The sequence below is a fragment of the Suncus etruscus genome, chromosome 8 (assembly GCF_024139225.1).
Source record: "Suncus etruscus isolate mSunEtr1 chromosome 8, mSunEtr1.pri.cur, whole genome shotgun sequence".
NCBI classification, from domain to species: Eukaryota; Metazoa; Chordata; class Mammalia; order Eulipotyphla; family Soricidae; genus Suncus; species Suncus etruscus.
The window spans coordinates 111279740-111299066 of NC_064855.1; the positions used below are offsets into that span (position 1 = coordinate 111279740).

At 43.9% G+C, this 19327-nt stretch overlaps 1 protein-coding gene across 1 annotated transcript in view; it reads right to left on the reverse strand.

Annotated features, from left to right (window-relative positions):
* UGGT2 (UDP-glucose glycoprotein glucosyltransferase 2) overlaps positions 1 to 19327 on the reverse strand; it is a 128457-nt gene that overhangs the window by 13270 nt on the left and 95860 nt on the right. The window contains exons 31-37 of the mRNA XM_049778517.1: positions 18094 to 18179; positions 14532 to 14630; positions 12859 to 12943; positions 9477 to 9659; positions 8107 to 8267; positions 7307 to 7421; positions 5274 to 5390 (exon numbers count right to left, since the gene is read on the reverse strand). Of these exons, the coding sequence (XP_049634474.1) occupies positions 5274 to 5390; positions 7307 to 7421; positions 8107 to 8267; positions 9477 to 9659; positions 12859 to 12943; positions 14532 to 14630; positions 18094 to 18179 (846 nt within the window). The remainder of the gene's footprint in view (positions 1 to 5273; positions 5391 to 7306; positions 7422 to 8106; positions 8268 to 9476; positions 9660 to 12858; positions 12944 to 14531; positions 14631 to 18093; positions 18180 to 19327) is intronic.

Sequence of the window (19327 nt, forward strand, 5' to 3'; positions counted from 1 at the left end):
ATTTGCCTTGCACCAGTCTGACCAGAGATGTACCTGGGTTCCTAGGTACATCCCAACCCTGCCAGGTACAATTTCTGAGTGCAGGTCCAGGAGTAACCCCTGAGTGCCGCTGGGTGTGGCCCCAAAACAAACAAACAAACAAAAAGGAAATCATAATTATTTTGTAGAAAAATGCAGTCGACTTTTCTGATAAACATGTGCCTTTCAAATTTATATTTGGGCTAAAAATTTGGTATCGTGGACTTTTTTCCCCAGAGGTGACAAAAACCACCCTTCCATAGAGCCAAAGCCTCTTTCCCACGCATTCGTTTGAATCTGTGCGTGGGGACATCAGTTCACTGGAACTTATCTATCCAAACACTCACATCTGGGAGACTCAGAGTCCCTACACCTTAAAAACATTAAATAAGGTTAATTTAGAGGCACAGCAGGAAGGAAAAAACAACAGATGCGAGACTCTGTGGGTCCAACATCATCTTCTTGGGAGAAGGAATTTTTTTTCTTTTGGTTTGGTTTTTAGGCCATACCTGGGGGTGCTCAGGGGTACTCTTCACTCTGTGCTCAGGAATCACTCCTGGGGGGTGTGGGGGACCATATGGGGTGCCGGAGATTGAACTCAAGTTGACCAAGAACAAGGCAAATGCCTTTTCTGCTGTGTTATCGCTTTGGCCGCTAACTTTATTTTTTATTTTTTGGTAGGAGAAGGAATTCTACAGGGAAGCCAGGTGTCTGTAGGCGCGGAGGGCCAGGTCAGAGCTCCATACTGAGGCACCCTGAGAAAGGATGGATTCCCACTACTTAGTGAGTTCCTGGGAAGACTCCGGGTTTTAGAGGCAGAAAGGACAGGGACAGCTGAAGGTCCCTCTTCTGGACAAGTGCTGAGACGTGCCTGTGGGTTGGGTATGGGCTGTGAGGAGGGAGAAGGGTCAGGAACAACCACAGTGACCAGACAGACACAGCAGGAAAAGTCCCCGTGAGGGACAGATACTGCACACAGTGCTGAGGGGGATCCTGGAGGTTCCCTCCTCTGGAACTGGCTCCTGGCTGTGGTCACCCGTGTTCCCCCAGTGATTTCTGGTGAAGCGGCTAGTTCTGAGCACGGATCCATCCCTCACCAGTTCCAATTCCCTCAGCTCTTATGGGTTTTACTACAGCCAAATATTCCTGAAGTGTGAAACAGGATTTGTGATGCAGATGTGACCTTGATGGCAATGACTAGTGAAGGTAATTGTTGTTTTTTTTTTTTTTTTCTGTCCAACACAATAAAAACCCTTGCTTGCTTCTTTCTTTTTATGTGTGTGTGTGTGTGTGTGTATGTGTGTGCTATGATTCTGTGTCCAGATACTACACAGTAGAACTAAATCAGTGGTGCTTGGGAGGAGGGGGCAGTAGGTAACTAACTGGGTAGTGCAGGGACCTGCAGGACACACTTGGTGGCTGTGATTAGAATGGGTCGCGTTGTTGCTGCCACCTAGTGGCAGAGCCCAGGGACGCTGCCAAGAATTCATACACAGCCCGCAAAAATCACAGGGATCCCCAAACCCAGTCATTTCCAGGCTGAGAGATTGGGACTGGCACAGGGCTGAGATGCGATGTCACCTGCACAGGCACACTCTTTTCCATCTGGCTCTATAATCATACTACACCTCCTTGGCACCTCTTTTCTTTTCCTTTTTTGTATGCTTGTTTTTGTTTGATTTGGGGGGTAAACCCAGCAATGCTCAGTGTTTACTTCTGGCTCTGAGGGATCTCATACGGCATGTCTGTATCATAAACACCTTTAAACATCACTTTGCTTTCTCCTTTCACCTTTTCTGAGTTACTCTTAATTATGTTCACTTTGACCCTCAGGTGATTTATGTTAAACTCTGGCTACAAAAAAAAAAAAAAAGTGGCAGGTAAAAGCAGTAGAAAAAAAGAAGCTTGGCTGGCTCTGTGAGATCAAAGAAACTGCTTAACAACCCCTGGCTGAACAGGCATTTTCTCCCGTGACTCTGTCTGATGTCTTGTGCAAAACTGCAAGCTGCGACCTCACAGAATTCACACTCACAGAATTCCGGGGATTGAACCAGGGTTAGCCGTGTGCAAGGCAAGTGCCCACCTCGCTGTACAAGACTCTGGCCCCTTGGCATGCTTCTCAATTCCCTCACCTCCCCAATCCTGCCCTGTGTCCCCTCCCCACCCATGGAACATGCTCTCAAATCATATTTCTTTAAAAGCATCTTCGAGAGAGAGAGAGAGCAAGGCTGCCCCTCATGTACCTCACTGGTTGCAGCGCAGAAAGGACAAGGTTCAATTTGTCCCTCCAGCAGTTGTCACATGCCCTGTCTGCAGAGGGCAGGAAGTATTCTCTATGCCCCTGGCCCTGATCCCAAATCTACACACCCTTCTGCATCGACACTGAACTGAAAAAAGACTGAGGATCTAAGAACCACACAGAGAGGGCACTGACTGAACCTGTCCCCTCTCAAAGGTGGGTTCCCCAGTTTGCGAGGGTCACAAACAGAAGCCACAGCACAGGGCTTGGGTTTCACGATGCAGCATCTTCCCAACATGGAGATACAGAGTGAGTTGGGAACCCACTGTCATGGGGTGGCATTTGCCATGGTAAAAAAAGTGGTAGGGTGTTTGCCTTGCACATGGCTGACCTAGAGCCAGACCGGGTTTGATCCCCCAGTGTCCCATATGGTCCCCCAAACCAGGAATGATTTCTTAGTGCAGAGCCAGGAGTAACCCCAGAGCATCACCGGGTGTGTTCCAAAAAAATCTCCCCCCTCAAATAAAGGTGACTAAGGACTGCTGGCACCACCAAGACCTCACAGCCCCATGACAGGAGTCATACCTCTGCAGGTCACAATCCAGCCTAAATGACATCTTGTGGTTGCTAATATTTAATTCTAGAAGGTTTTTTTTTGGGGGGGTTTATTTTGGGTCACACCCGGCAGCGCTCAGGGGTTACTCCTGGATCCATGCTCAGAAATCGCTCCTGGCAGGCTCGGGGGACCATATAGGATGCCGAGATTTGAACCAATGACCTTCTGCATGCAAGGCAAATGCCTTACCTCCATGCTATCTCTTCAGTCCCCAATTCTAGAAGTTTCAGCACTGTAACCATCAGGCCAGTCTGGGCTTCATTCTAGCATCAATAGCTAGCTGTCTAGTACTATTCTGGCCTGATGCTTTTTTCTGTTCATTTCTCCACGTATCTAAGAAAAAAATAATGTTCCTATATTTTCTTGGTCTCTCTTGGTCTTGCTTTCTTAAAAACAGTATTAGGGGCATGCTCATAAACAATTGTTCTATACTTCAATTAGACATAAAAATAGGTGCTTGAGGAAAAAATGGCTCTTGTCACCATTTCATATTAAATTAAATTATTTGGTCATTTTACTAATGAGGGCAGAAGCAATAGCACAGTAAAGAGGATGTTTGCCTTACATGTGGCTGACCCAGGTTTGATCCCCAGCATCCCATATGGTCTCCCGGGCCTGCCAGGAGTGATTTCTGAGCACAGAATCACGAATAATGCCTGACCACAGCCATGGGTGGGCCCCCAAAGCAAACCAAAAAAAAAAAAGCATTTTAAATTAAAAGAAAAATAAAGAAATGAGGGGCCGGAGCGATAGCACAGTGGTAAGGTATTTGCCTTGAATGTGGCCAACACAGGATAGACCCTGTTTTGAATCCCGGCATCCAATATGGTCCCCTGAGCTTGCCCAAAGTGATTTTTGAGTGCAGAGTAAACCCCTGAGCACTGCTGAGCATGACCCCAAAACAAAACAAACAAAAACAGCAAAAAAAGAAAAATAAGGAAATGAGTCTGAAACACCTTATGTCTAAGAGAGTTAGATGCTTTAAAAGAAAATCTAAGAAAAAATTCTCAAGAATAAGATGAGGGGCTGGAGTGATAGGACAGCAGGTAGGGCATTTGCCTTGTATGAGGTTAACCTGGGACCTACCCGGGTTCAATCCCTAGCATTCCATATGGTCCCCTAGCTTGCCAGGAGTAATTTCTGAGCACAGAGCCAGGATTACACCCTGCCACTGGGTGTGGTCCAAAAAACCCCACCCCCAAAAGAGTAAGAATGAAAAAAATGTTTCTTTATAAGATAATTTACAGGGCAGAAGGAATAATACAATGGGGAGGGTGCTAGCCTTACATGCAGCTGACTTGGTTCAGTCTACAGCAATCTATAAAAACCCTTGAGTACCACCAGAAATAGTTCTCTTTGGAGGGGGAGCATGCCCAGATTTTTTAAGAGTTACTCCTGGCTCTGTGCTCAGAAATCACTCTTGGTGATCTGGGGGTGGGGGGAACCACATGGAATGCTGGGAATCGAACCTGAACTGGCTGCTTGCAAGGCAAACACCCTATCTGCTGTACTATTGCTCTGGCTCCAGGAATAATTTTTGAGTACAGAGCCAGGAGTAATGCCTGAGAACTGCCATGTATAACTTCAAATTCTATGTATAATAGAAAATGCAAAATGGAAAGATACTTAAGTTAAACTATTTTGGTTATTCTTATCTGGGACAAATGTTGGCAGAAGAACCCAACAGGCAGTATTGAGGTGAGAGCTAATCTGTGTCAATCTCAGCCCACCCACAGGCCTGTCATTCCAAGGCTTGTGTAGAGAACTGAATGAAGGGGTGGCCTTTGGCTGCCGGCATGAGGGGATTTGGTGTCTATCAAGCTCCCTAGGGGAGAATGCACTGTGCAGACTGAGTGATCCAGGCTGACGCCTACATTTCCACTGGTGACTGGGATATAGGGATGTGCCAGGTCTGCAAAGGGTGCTGGGCAGAGGATTCCTGGCAGGTGGTCTCCACCTGTGGTGGCATTTCTCAAATGCAGGTGCAGATAAAATAGATGAACAAATGAAAAAGTCCTGGCAGCCAGCGTGTATGTTCCAGGTTTCACAGTTTGCGCCTTTCCTCTTCTGGGCTCGGCTTTCTGTGTCCAGTTGCTCACATGAGCCCCAGCCTTGCAGGTGACTCTGTCCTTTTGGGGGGGTGTCACACCCAATGGTGCTCAGAAATTGCTCCTGGCAGGTACGGGAGACCATATGGGTTTCCAACCACCATCTGTCCTGGTCAGCTGTGTGCCAGACAAACCCCCTACCGCTGTGCTATCTCTCCAGCCCCAAGGTGACTCTATCCTAAGTCTGCCTGGGGAACCATCAAATTTGTGACAGTCCCTGATAGTCCGCCTGACACAACCTAAGGTCGACAGAGTAAATGGTACAAGGAGATGCAAAAGCAAACACACTCACCAGATCAATTGTTTTGGCTCTTCCTTTGGACTCATCGTCACACCAGGTTTCACACCACAGCCAGTCTTGAGGAAGTGACTTAATGGCCACTTGGTAAATCATGCTATTGGGAAGATCCTACAGAGAACCAATATTTCCAGAGATAGTAGGTTATACGCCAGGAAGAGCCCCTCCTATCCCTTCCTTCCTGCAGAGAGAATCTGTCAAGAAAGTTCTAGCAAAGAGGACGCTTCCTCACTCTTCCCCACAGTGACACCCAGATACACGACGCCAAGGATGGGCAACATCATTTGGCAGTTGTGTCATCCAGTGTTGCTTCTGTCGGATACTTTTGGATTTTTCTGGTGGATCTTGAACATGTAATGTATAAGGATCTTGGCTCTCTTGGCCAGTCTCAAAAGATTCCCCTCACAGGCCTCTCCCCCAGAATTCTTTATCCTTAATTAGTATCATTCTGGAGTCCTGACCAACTAGGCAAGCCACTGACCATGTCATATGAATTTACACATAGCTTAGCCATCATCTATAGAGTGATCAGAGTACTAAGCACCTCTGTGATTATAATTCCTCAAAGGTGTCACTTGTCACTTCTGAATATCTTCTTGCCTAGAATTCACGCAGACTCTTCATGGTCATTAGCCGAATGACACCAAATAACTCAAATGCAACACTTGGCCATCCTACTCACCAATGTAAACTGCCATGTTTTGTCCAACACACTCTTTCTCTCTACATACTTCATTTACTTACTTATTCTTTTGTTTTGTTTTGTTTTGGGATCATAGCTGGTGACACTCAGGGTCTACTCATGGCTCTGCACTCAGAAATCACTTGGCTCTGGGGAGCAGATGGGATGCTGAGATTTGAACCACTGTCTGTCCTGGATCGGTTGAGTGCAAGAGTTGAGTGCCCTACTGCAGTGCTATCTCTCTGGCCCCTACTTATTTATTCTATTACAGCAAGAAAGCACCATGGGCTAAGGACCTGCCATATTTCCACCTAGCCATGGTTTAGGAGGATGTCTGATTCATAGCTGGTTCTTTTTTTGTTTTTGTTTTGTTTGTTTGTTTTTGTGTTTGGGTCACACCCTGCGGCGTCAGGGTTTACTTCTGTCTCTGCGCTCAGAAATCGCTCTTGGCAGGCTCAGGGAGACCATATGAATGCTGGGATTCCAACTAATCCGTCCTAGATTGGCTGCATGTAAGGCAAATGCCCTACTGCTGTGCTATCTCTTTGGCCCCTCACAGCTGGTTCTTAACAGCAGCTAAGAAACATAACATAGTTGGCTCTAAGAAAGTTCTACTCTCAGTGGCTGGAAGGAGAAAAATAGAATCATGAGCTATTCAGTCTTTGGCTTTGTATAAATTCTTAGATATTGTTCAGATATAATAATCAAGAAAGTTAAGTATTTGTTAGAAAAATAATGCAAGGCATTATTGATGCAACGGGAGTATGTTTAGAGAAGCAGAGGGAGTAGGGAGAGGAGAGTGGAAGGGAAATACGATTAGTTTTTGTTTGTATTTTGGGCCATACTCAGGTGCTCAGATCCTTACTACTGGCTCTGCACCACTCAGGGATCACTCTTGATGATGCTTGGGAAATCAGATGGGGTACTGGGGATTGAACCTGGGTCAGCTGCAAGTAAGGTGAGCGATTTTCTATGCGAATGATCCTGAAAATACAATTAGTTTTAAAAACATTAAACTTGAAGTGAAAAGTTTGTACTAAGAGAGTCAACCAAGAATTGCATGAAGAAGAGAAAGACTGCAAAGATTTTCTAATTGAGAGCAGAAAGACAGTACAGGATTAAAGGATGATACGCTCCAGGGTTTGAATTCCCAGCAATGCATCTGGTCCCCTGGATACTACCGTGAATCACTCCTGAGCTCAGAGCCAGGAATGGCCCATGAGTAACACAAGGTATGCCCCCAGCAAAAATACCCTCCCCCCAAAAAAAAGAGAATATTTTGAAATTTACAAAGTGGGGGTTGGAAGAGTAAGGATTGAAAGTTTACCATCAACATTTTATTTACCTGGTCCAGGTTTGCAAGACTGTTTGGATCTTGACTGAGAATCTGGTACTGGCCCCGGAGCCTGTCACCTGCTGCAATTCTCCTGAATTTCTTGAGGTCCACAACATACAAGGCACTGCAAATAGTGAATGCTCCTTGGAAATCTACGCTGCGTACATACTTTCCACTTCCCCCAGTGGCTATCTACATAGTGATGGCATTAATCTTACAAGCCTTTGACTCTAATACTAGAAACTCCTTCAGACTTCATGGGGCCGAAGTTGTTAGAATACTGTTAAGGATCTCAAGGTGTTCCAAATCCCACCAACTAGTAATAGCTTTTGCCAATAGCTGTATTCTTTCTTGGCGTGTGAGTTTAAATCTTCTGCAGTGCTTTTGACTTTTATTTGCATGTTTGTTTTTGAGCCATAACCCATGATTGATGCTCAGGGGTAAAGTTACTCCTGGCTCTGCACTCAAGAATCATTCCTGGTGGTGGTCGGGGGACAATATGTAATGTTGGGGAAATCTGAGTTGGCTGTGTGCAATGCAGCCCTACCTGCTGTGCTATCTATCTCTCTGACCTGTCTGCTATGTTTTTCTAATCACTTGTTCAGCAGTGTTACCCAGGACACGTCATACAAATAGGGCATGCCATAATTTCCACATTATGAAATGGGGATAATAGATATATCTCAAAACATTTGTTGATTTCATAAGTTAACACACATATAGGCTTATATCAGCTGCCATTGATTTTAGATCACGAGTACTCTGATTCAATCATCATCTACTGTCTTAGAGTGTGTAAATCTTCTCACCTAATGTGGTATTTCCTTCGCAGAAGATGTGATGCCCAATATCCTGTTTTCCAGAAACGATACCCATCCATATCCGTGCGGCTGTCACAAAACGGGGTGTATCCATATGGGGCCCCATCCAGGTCCAAGTCTCGGAGTTCTTTGAGGTCGTGCCTCACAATCTAAGCAAGATTGAATCATGGCTCGGGTGAGGAAAATCCATTCACACAAGTCTTTGACATGACTCTGTAGTCAATGATGCCTCATTGGAGGACCAAAGTTTTCTCAGCCCCTTCATGGTCTGCCTTAACTGAGTAGTTTTTTCCCCTTGCAATTATATATGAAAGCAAAAAAAAAGGAAAAGAACATCATACTGTAGTTGTAAAACTTTATATTTTACTACTTTATATGCCACAGGTATTTTATTTGCTAATAAAGTCTGTGAGAGTGTGTGTGTGTGTGTGTGTGTGTGTGTGTGTGTGTGTGTGTGTGTGTCTGGTGCTGGGATTGAACTCAGGGCATTGAGCATGTAAGACACTCTCTAACACAGAATTATGTCCCCAGCCTGTTACATCATTTTTAATTAATGTATTTTTTGTTTGTTTGTTTTAGGGCCATACCTGGCAATGCTGAGGAATTAATCCTGGTGGTGCTCTGGAAACATTTTTTTCGTCTGTCTGTCTATCTGTCTGTCTGTCTGTCTCTTCTATATCTCTCACTGTAGTTTGCACTATTTCTAATGAAGGCGTACCACCCATGTCACTTTATCCCCTTTTAGCCCCCAGTTCTTGTCCAGAGTGATCAGTATGATTGTCATAGTGGACCCCTCTCTGCCCTAATTTCACTCAACACCCTTTGTGGCAAACTTTCTACCATGGACTGGTCCGCCTGACCCTCATCTCTATTGTCTCTGGATATTATTACCATACTATCTATTATTTTTCTTATATCTCACAAATGAGTGAGAGTATTCTATGTCTATCCCTCTCCTGATTCATTTCACTCAGCATTATATTCTCCATATCCATCCATGTATAAGCAAATTTCATGACTTGGTTTTTCTTCTAGTTGCATAGTATTCCACTGTGTATATTAATATGGTACTTCTTGAGATACCTTTAATTGCTGCCCCTTGGAATTATGAACTTTTGTTTTGAGAAAGCCAATTATTCACCTATCAAGATAGCAAACAGATTCCCTATATTAAGAGTCTGAAAAGTTGCTGAGTTTGGGGCTGGTGAGATAGTGCAAAGGGAAGGTACTTGCCTTGCATGCGGCCCATATGGTCCCAAGATTCCTTCTAAGTGTGAGCTCTGAATGCAATACCAGGTGTGACCCCAAAACTAACACAAAGCTTTTAAGCTCAGCTAAAAACAACAACTAATCCTTACCTGGTCAGCATCCACAAAAATGATTTTGTTCACTGCTAGAGGAAAAAGGACATCGAGGAAAAGAATTTTGTACCCCCAAATAATCCTCTGTTTTTCCGTCTGCTGATGAAGCCAACGGGGCCATTTGTACTGGACTAGTTCATATTGAAATCCATACTCCTTGGCCATGAGTGGGATCACCTCCTGGGGAAAAAAATCAAGTCAACATGTGCTTTTGCTTCAGACACATAAACGAGGATCTTAGAAGATAATTTACTACTAGGTTCAATCCTGGGCATTCCAGATGGTCCTCGAGCACTGCCAGGATAACTTCTGAATGCAGACCCAGGAGTAACCCTTGAGCACCGCCAGGTGTGGCCCCCAAACTAAACCAAACAACTAAAAGGTAGTTCACTAAACATTGTTACAAACTAATTGGTGGCCTGGAGATAGCACAGCAATGTTTGCCTTGCAAGCAGCCGATCATGGACCTAAGGTGGTTGGTTCGAATCCCGGCGTCCCACATGGTCCCCCTTGCCTGCCAGAGGCTATTTCTGAGCAGATAGCCAGGAGTAACCCCTGAGCATCGCCGGGTGTGGCCCAAAAACCATAAAAACAAAACAAAACAAAACAAAACAAACTAATTGGTAAAAAGAATCTGTGCAGCAGTAGACCAGTTTGCCTTGCACGCGCCTGACCCAGGATGGACCGAAGTTTGATCCCCCAGTGTCCCATATGATGCCCCAAGCCAGGAGCGATTTCTGAGCGCATAGCTAGGAGTAACCCCTAAGCAACACCAGGTGTACCCTCTCCCCAAAAATGTCTGTGCACTATTTCTCCAACTGATACCTATTAATGAGAAATATAAAAACACTGATAAAATGATAAAGTAGAAACAAAACGATGTGATTTAATAACATTCAAAATCAGAACTGTGTGAACCAAACAAAAGTCCTCAGGAGGGACCAGAGAGTTAATACCGAGGTAGGGCGCTTTTGCCTTTTGCGTGGCCGATCCAGGACAAACCTGGGTTCAATTCCCAGAATCCCACATGGTTCACTGAAGCTACCAGGAGCGATTTCTGAGTGCAGAGCCAGGAGTAATCCCTGAGCACAGCCGGGTGTGGCCCCAAAACAAAAACAAAAAGTCCTCCTCAGGAAATCCACTTCATTGCTCAGGTGGGATTAGACCAGAGAAGGTCTCTACATTTCTGGACAACCTGATATCAGGCAGTTGGGGAGATAGGAAGACACCAAGGCAAAGAAGGTGAACAAAATGGACATGAGCTGCAGGCTGAAAAGGCGGAGTCTCAACAGGAGGGAGGGGAGCCAGAGCGATGGCATAGCAGTAGGGCATTTGTTTTACATGTGGCTGACCCAGGAGGGACCTTGGTTTGATCCCCGGTGTCCCATATGGTCCCCCAAGCCAGGAGGGATTTTTGAGCGCATAGCCAGGAGTAGCCCCTGAGTGTCACTGGGTGTGGCCCAAAATCCAAAAGACAAAAACAAAAACCAAATAAACCCCCCAAAACAGGAGGGAGGCACATGGCTGAGATTTGACAGTATTCAGTTCAAGAACTAAAAAGGCAAGAAAGGGACCACAGAGATAGCACAACAAATCGAATGTTTGCCTTGCATGAAGTATCCCCAGGATCTATCCCCTAGCATCCCATATGGTCCGGAGCCAGCCAGGAGCAATTTCTGAGCGTAAAGCCAAGAGGAAGGAACCTATGGGCACCTAAGAGTGTGTCCCAAAAACCAAAAGTCCAAAACAAAACAAAACAAAAGGACAAGAATGACAAGGAGGTTCCCCTGAGTTCTGGGGGGTCCAGCAAATCACCAAAATTAATGGTCTTGAGAGCTCCAAATGGTGCAGGGCAGGTCTGTTAAGTAATATCTATGTCTTGAGTTTTCAAGTAATTAATGAAATTTCTTTTTGTTTTTTTGTTTTGTTTTTGTTTTTGTTTTTTTTTGGGCCACACCCTTTTGATGCTCAGGGATTACTCCTGGCTATGCGCTCAGAAATTGCCCCTGGCTTGGGGGGACCATATGGGACGCCGGGGGATCGAACCGTGGTCCTTTCCTGTGGTGTACCCTAAGACCCACCCATTTCTGGGAGGGGTCTTAACCGGATAATAGGTGTGACCCTACCTGCAAGACCTCCCATTCCTGGGAGGGGTCGGGAAAAAGTTAGATAAGCCTGGGACGAAAGGGATTCGCCCTTTTTTGCCCTTTTGCCGTTTCTCTCTTGGCCCGGCTTGGCTTCCTGGCTTTTGGATCTTTGGGCCGCATGGAGCCCAAAGGGAAGATGGCTAACAGGAGATAAGATGCAGGGCTAGCAAAATATAGCTGAATGCTTAAAAGGTTGACATAGGCCACACACCTGTGGTGGCTAGGGCATAAATAAAGATGATTCTTCCTGAAGCCTGCGTGTGAGTGAGTAATTTCACCTGGGCCTGGAACTCGCCGGCTGCATGGAGGTTGCAGAGCCATGTGGGCTGGATGGCATCATCCACCATGCAGAGCCATGTGGGCTGGATGGCATCATCCACCATCCAGCCCCATCGTTAATTATTTAATGCAACACTTTCCTTGGCTAGCGCTTGCAAGGCAGGCACCTTACCTCTAGCGCCACCTCGCCGGCCCCTGAAATTTCTTAACAAAATGATGTGATAATGTCATTACTCAAGTATTTGGCACAAGCATGGTTGGTGAATTTAATGTTCTGCTTTTACCACCACGGGTTGTATTCCAGGGTGATAGAAAGCCGCACTTACGAGAAATCCAATGCATGGGCAGTGAGACTTGGCAGAGAGAGGGTACATGAGGGGGACTTTGTAGCCACCTTAAGTCCTCTAAACAGACAATTTCTCACGCTTCTAAATCCAGTGCCCAATACAGCCCCCAGAGCACTGCAAAGGCTCTTTCTGTCCTTAGCACTATCAAGTTAGTTCCTATTATATATTTCTGCTATTTTCTCGAAACTACCTTCCCTGCCTTTCTTTGTTATATATATATATATATATATATATATATATATATATATATATATATATATAAAAGAAACAAGTTATTTTTACTGGTCACCTGCCTGCATTTTTCATTGCCAAAATGTTCTCTATATCCCTGAAAAACTGCTTCTGATTTTGAGGGTAAGTAGCAAACAAGCCATTTCTTTTTACCCTACTAAATACTTCTTGATGTAAAAACTGCAGGGAATTTTTCTTTAGATGAAAAAAAATCTAATAACAAAGTTTTAAAATGGATTAAAATGGCGATTTGAATAAATATACATTCCAAAAGACTCATACTGGAAAGAGAAATCGTGTAGAAACTTAAAACAATATAAAGAATGGATTATCCAGTCATTAGCCATTCCGTAGCAAAAGGATTAATGTATTTACCTTAAATGTTGGCGACAGATAATTTTTCAGAAACCAGAACTTCACAGGTGTTTTCGTGTTACGCAAAACAGAAAGCATCATAATTCTGCAAAAAGAACATTCAAGTCAGTAAGTCAACATGAATAAGGGGTAAGTCGACTCTTTAAAGGAATTTAAATACTGAGGTATGAATCAGGCAGTTTTCGCTGGGAGATATGAGGAAGTAGATGAAGTGCCTTGAAATATTAAGGCTGTTCAGCTACTATGCACAAAGGAGGCACAGAGAAAACACCCTAAACACCACAACTGAACAATCTGGCTAAATTATATTCTGGAGTTGGCCCCAGCACTGTTAGGAATATCAGCTGTGTCCAACTCAAAGCTGAATGAGTTATTTATATTGATCCAGGTCAATAGGTCAAAACGGGCCAAAAAAGCAGGTCATGGCAGCTGTTTTGCCAACCCACCTACTCTTCCCGGAGAAGGCAGAGATGAATGTAAAGATTCATCTTATAATATCCATATACACTCCAACATTCTGAGGGATTTGCTATGTTCTAAAATCAGCTTCTAGGGCTGGTACAATAGTACAGCGGTGAGGGTTTTTGCCTTGCAGGTGATCAACCTGCGTTTAATCCTTGGCATCCTATATGGCCCTCTGAGCACCACAAGCAGTGATCCCTAGGTGCAGAACCAGGAGTAACCCCTGAACATCGCTGGGCATGGGCCAAAAGCCAAAGCCTAAAGCAAACCGAAAGAAAACATAATAGCATCATCAAAAAAAAAATATCCCTGGGGCTGGAGAGATAGCATGGAGGTAAGGCGTTTGCCTTTCATGCAGAAGGTCATCGGTTCTAATCCTGGCATCCCATATGGTCCCCTGTGCTTGCCAGGAGCAATTTCTGAGCATGAAGCCAGGAGTAACCCCTGAGCACTGCTGGGTGAGACTCAAAAACAAAATAAAAAATATCCCTGTGTAGCATGTGACTCGACTTCCCTTCTCTCCCCATATACCCTCCTTCTCTTTATAAATAAGAAATTTCTTCACAAGGAAAGGAAAATTTACCATGTATATGTTGTCACACATATAAGTCAATTTTTAAAAAGTCCATTTGCTAGCTCTGAATAACAGTTTTTATTTTACATGAAATTGATGAGATTTTGCTCTATTTCAAATACATTCCCCTCAGAATTTCAAATTAAAAAAATGAAGCAATGACCATAATTAAACAAAGAATATAATTATAAGAAGGAATATAGGGCAGCATATACTTTGCTTCTACTTCAATTAAAAGGAGCTTTAATAATGAAGATTTGGGGGGCCGGGCGGTGGCGCTGGAGGTAAGGTGCCTGCCTTGCCTGCGCTAGCCTAGGACGGACCGCGGTTCGATCCCCCGGCTCCCATATGGTCCCCCAAGAAGCCAGGAGCAACTTCTGAGCGCATAGCCAGGAGTAACCCCTGAGCGTCACAGGGTGTGGCCCAAAAACCAAAAAAAAAAAAAAAAATAAATAATGAAGATTTGCCTTTAGCATGCTTGGCAGGTATCAATAATAGTAGCTCCTTGTGGGAAAAAGAATGGAGTACCAGGGGGGAAAAAGGGAAAGAAGGTTTGCTTACTACTTTTCATTTTATCTTTCAACATTCTTTGCAAATAATGTATATTCCCAAAGATTAAAATATATATATAACCTACCTTAAAAACCGTTCATATAAATGCCCAGAAGCAACTGAAAAAATGTTGAGAACATCTGCTTCTGGTTTCTCTTCCTTTTTATGCAGCCCTCGTGTGAAACTTGAACATGAAAGCAGAGATGGAGCTTCTTAATATACACACCTACCAATTTTTACACTTATACAAGATATTCAATGTGATCATGAAACAACAGGAAGGCTTTTCCCAAATGAACAGGGATTACACTGTACACACCAAGTGTGCTTAGCCTGACATTTAGTAAGCATCAGGACACCTATTTTCCAAGTTAGAAGGCTCAGGATTAAACACCCAGTCTCCAACACTGACTGCTGTGCTACTGCTATTCTCTCTAGGTGAGTAATAGTTTCTAATGTGTGAGTTACAAAGGTTGTGTTGAAAACAAGGGTATCAGATGTGCGGCAACAGATGAGTGGCTAAAGAAACTGTGGTATATCTACACAATGGAATATTATGCAGCTGTTAAAAAAATAAAGTCATGAAATTTGCCTATACATGGATGGACCTGGAGACTATCATGCTGAATGAAGTGAGTCAGCGAGAGAGAGAGAGAGAGAGAGAGAGAGAGAGAGAGAGAGAGATAGAGAGAGACAGGAGAGTCTCACTCATCTATGGGACTTAAGAAAAATAAAAGACAGGATGTTAATATCCAGAGACAATAGAGATGAGGTCTGGAAGGACTGGCCCATGATATAAAGTTTAGCACAAAGAGTGGTGAGTACAGTTAGAGAAATAACTGCACTAACAACTACAGTGATGATACTAGTGAAAAAAGAAACAAAATGCCTGTCCCAAAGACAGGCAGGGGGTAGGGGAGGAGGGAAATGGGGGGCACTGGTGGTAGGAAAATTACACTAGTGAAGATTGGTGTACATTTGGTGACTGAAACCCAACTACAAACATTTTTGTAACCACAGTGCTAAAATACAGAAATTATTAGTGAAAAAGAAAGAGAGAACAAGGGTAGGTAGCATATGACTGGGCCAAGCACCTGTGCTGAGACAGAGCTAGGCCAAAGATGAAGGAAGAGGCAGTTCAGATAACACAGGCACTATGGCCATGATCCTGGGATCAGGCTTCAAGTTGTGTATGGCTCAGCCATGAGTGGTCAAATGTTCTGAAACTCATACATGTCTGCGTAGGTCCAAGGTCATGGGCTCTGGACACCTGTATACTGTGGGCAGTATTTGAACTGGAGCTTTCAGAGACTTATGTGGGTCAAGGAAGTGATGAAAGGGATGATAGTCCGCATAGGAACTGTTGCGGCCCAAAGCAGCTTTGACTCCATCAGATTCTCTTGCACAGGAGATGCCCACAGTATACAGGTATCCAGAGCCTGTGTCCTTGGACCTGCACAGTCTTTAAGAAGAAAAATTCTTATGGTCTCTGGTCAGCCTTAAGCATGTTCCTGTCCCTTTAAGGGTGAAGATGTAAGTTATGAGATGCCCCTTGTAACTGCTGCTGGAGGGCAGTTGGGTATATTAGGCCAGATCAGGATTGCTGAGGTCACCCCTCAGCAAGATGGTGTCCTGATTATCTGAGAAACTGCTTGCCTGACTCCTTTCCTGCTTTTTGCTGCTTCTGCTGTTTCTCTTTCTCTGGTCCTTTCTCTGGCTGACCTCTTGTTGTAGTTCTGACCTTGGTGCATGCTCTCTTTTCTCTTTCTCTCCCTCTCTCCTCTCTTTCTCTCTCTTCCTAGGGAGCTAGCTGTAAGGCCTCTGGCCTTCCCGATTTGCCTCTCCTTTAATTAAACCCTATTTCTAACCCTCTTTCAGGGTTTTGATTGACCCTGCCAAGTCTCCATTAAGAATCAGTTGTGCTCTTGTGGCAGAGAGTAACATAAGTACAATGCTGACCTGAATTAAATTCCCAGCATCTCATATAATCCCTCGAGCCTGCCAGGAGTGATCCGTAAGTGCAAAACCAGCAATAACCCCTCAGTACTGCCAGGTGTGGCCCAAAATCCAAAAACAAAAAACAAACAAACCAAACAAAAAAATTCCCCAATCGCACACACAAAGTTACATTATCAAAGTCAGATGTTTCATATTCTCTACAAAGTGTGGATATACACTGTGAATTCAATGAAATCAAAATATAACAAAACCAAAGTACATCCACAGCATTCCACCTTCTCTCCTTGACACATCTAGGTGACAATAACTCAACATTTTGGGGTGTGTGTGTGTCTGTGTGTGTAGGGAGGTGGTGGTAGTAGTGGTCATTCCTCCATCAAGCCCTAGGTTGGTCACTCAGTGGCAGAGTGACCAGATCAGTTAGGATTCCTGCAATAGCTGGCCCCATGACCCAGTTTTGGGACTTGTGCTGGTACTGTTTGGAAAAAAGCAACTTCATCCCACTGGGTTTAAAGTTTTCCCTGTAAAAGTTAACTGACAAGAATGGAGTTGTGGGCCCTGAGAGATAGCACAGCAGCGTTTGCCTTGCAAGCAGCCGATCCAAGTGGTTGGTTCGAATCCCGGTGTCCCATATAGTCCTCTGTGCCTGTCAGGAGCTATTTCTGAGCAGACAGCCAGGAGTAACCCCTGAGTATTGCCGGGTGTGGCCCAAAAACCAAATAATAATAATAATAATAATAATAATAATAATAATAATAAAAATTAAAAAGAAAGAATGGAGATGTGGATCAGAAAAAAAAAGATGATGAAGGATCTTCCAGACTACAACACCTTCATGCCCTCGACTCCTGGATTCTTTTTTTAAATAATTTTTTGGGCCACACCCGTTTGATGCTCAGGGGTTACTCCTGGCTACGAGCTCAGAAATTGCCCCTGGCTTGGGGGGAACCATATGGGATGCCGGGGGATCGAACCGTGGTCCTTTCCTTGGCTAGCACTTGCAAGACAGACACCTTACCTCGATTGCCACCTTACCGGCCCCAACTCCTGGATTCTTGATGTGAGCATCAATATTCTTAGTCAAGTCACTTTGGGACTAATATGGGTGCCAAGTTCCTATTATATTCGAGTTCCAGCTAAGCTAGTCTACTTTCTAAACCTTGAGAGTTATACAAAAACATATTTTTTGGTTTTTGGACCACACCCGGCAGCACTCAGGGCTCTGTGCTCAGAAATCGTCCCTGGCAGGTCCCCTCAGGGGACTATGTGGGATGCCGGAATTTGAACCACCATCCATCTGCGTAGGAGGAAACGCCCTACAGCTTTCTCTCCAGCCCCATATATGAAATCTTTTTACTTCAACTAACTTAATTCTAACTTAAGTTCGCTAACTTTTGAAATTCTGTCAGTCTTTAACACACAGTCATATACTTCTCAATAGACTCTTCAGAGGTTTTTTTCTAACTGGACAAAACCTTGTTCTTTTTCAAACCCCAGTGAGTAGGGCACTTCATCTCCAATCTTACAGCTCCAGTCTACTCTATTATTAACATTTCATGGTCTATCTTGTCACTTGTAGAGGGGGAATTTTTGTGCCACACGCAAAAGTTACCTTTTGTAGGGGTTATGACAGGAGAAACTCCTGATGGCTCTGTGCCTGGTATGTTCAAATACTCATCGGGAATTACCTTTTAATGGAATCCCACACTCCTTTCCTTTCTTCATCCTTATCCGCAAGGATATCTTCCTTCAGCATGCCTGGCCTTTCTTTCACCTAGGAAGCATGGCACAAGAATGATGAGATTTTTGTGATTTTTAAAGTATTCTGCAGGGTTAGAAAAGAGAACATTTGCAGCAAATTTCACTTTTGGAAACTGAAGAGAATGTTAGCAAATGAAGCCAGAAAATTTATTTGTAAAAACATTACAGACATAAAATGGCCTTAAAATACCCATTCAATCATGTTTTTTCAGTTCTCTAGCTGATTAAACTCCATTTTACCAAATAACCTGTTTATTTTCATACTTACTGATTTATTAACTTTGAACATTAATGACTAGTACATGTATATTCATGGAGGTTAGGCATTAATCATCCTTTGTATAACAGACGAGTAACTCACTCTTCATGAAAGTCTTTGTATTTTAACAAATGGCCAAAAGGCACATGAAAAAATGTTCCACATCACTATTCATCAGGGAGATGCAAATCAAAACAACAATGAGGTACCATCTTACACCACAGAGAATGGCACACATCACAAAGAACAAGAACAATTAGTGCTGGTGGGGATGTGGGGAGAAAGGAACTTTCATTCACTGCTGGTGGGAATGCTGTCTAATCTAGTCCAGCCTTTATGGAAAACAATATGGAGATTGCTAAAAAAAACAAGTGGTAATTAAGCTCCCATTTGATCCAGCTATAGCATTCCTAGGGGTATGCCCTAGGAACTCAAAAACGCAATACAAAAATGCCTTCCTATTACACCTATATTCATCGCAGCACTATTTACAATAGCCAGACTCTGGAAACAACCAACATGTCCTTCAACAGAGGAGTTGCTAAAGAAACTGGTACATATACACAATGGAATATTATGCAGCCACCAGGAGAGATGAAGTCATGAAATTTTCCTATACATGGATGTACATAGAATCCATTATTCTGAGTGAAATAAGTCAGAGCTAGAGAGAAACACAGAATAGTCTCACTCATCTATGGGTTTTAAGAAAAATAAAAGACATTGAAATAGTTTCCAGAGATGTGGGCTGGAAGGACTGGCTCACGACACGAAGCTCACCATAAAGAGTGGTGAGTGCAGTTAGAGAAATAACTATGATGAGAACTATCATGACAATGTCAGTGAGTGAAGGATGCACGTAGAAAGCCTGTCTTGAATACAGGTGGGGGTGGGGGAGAGAG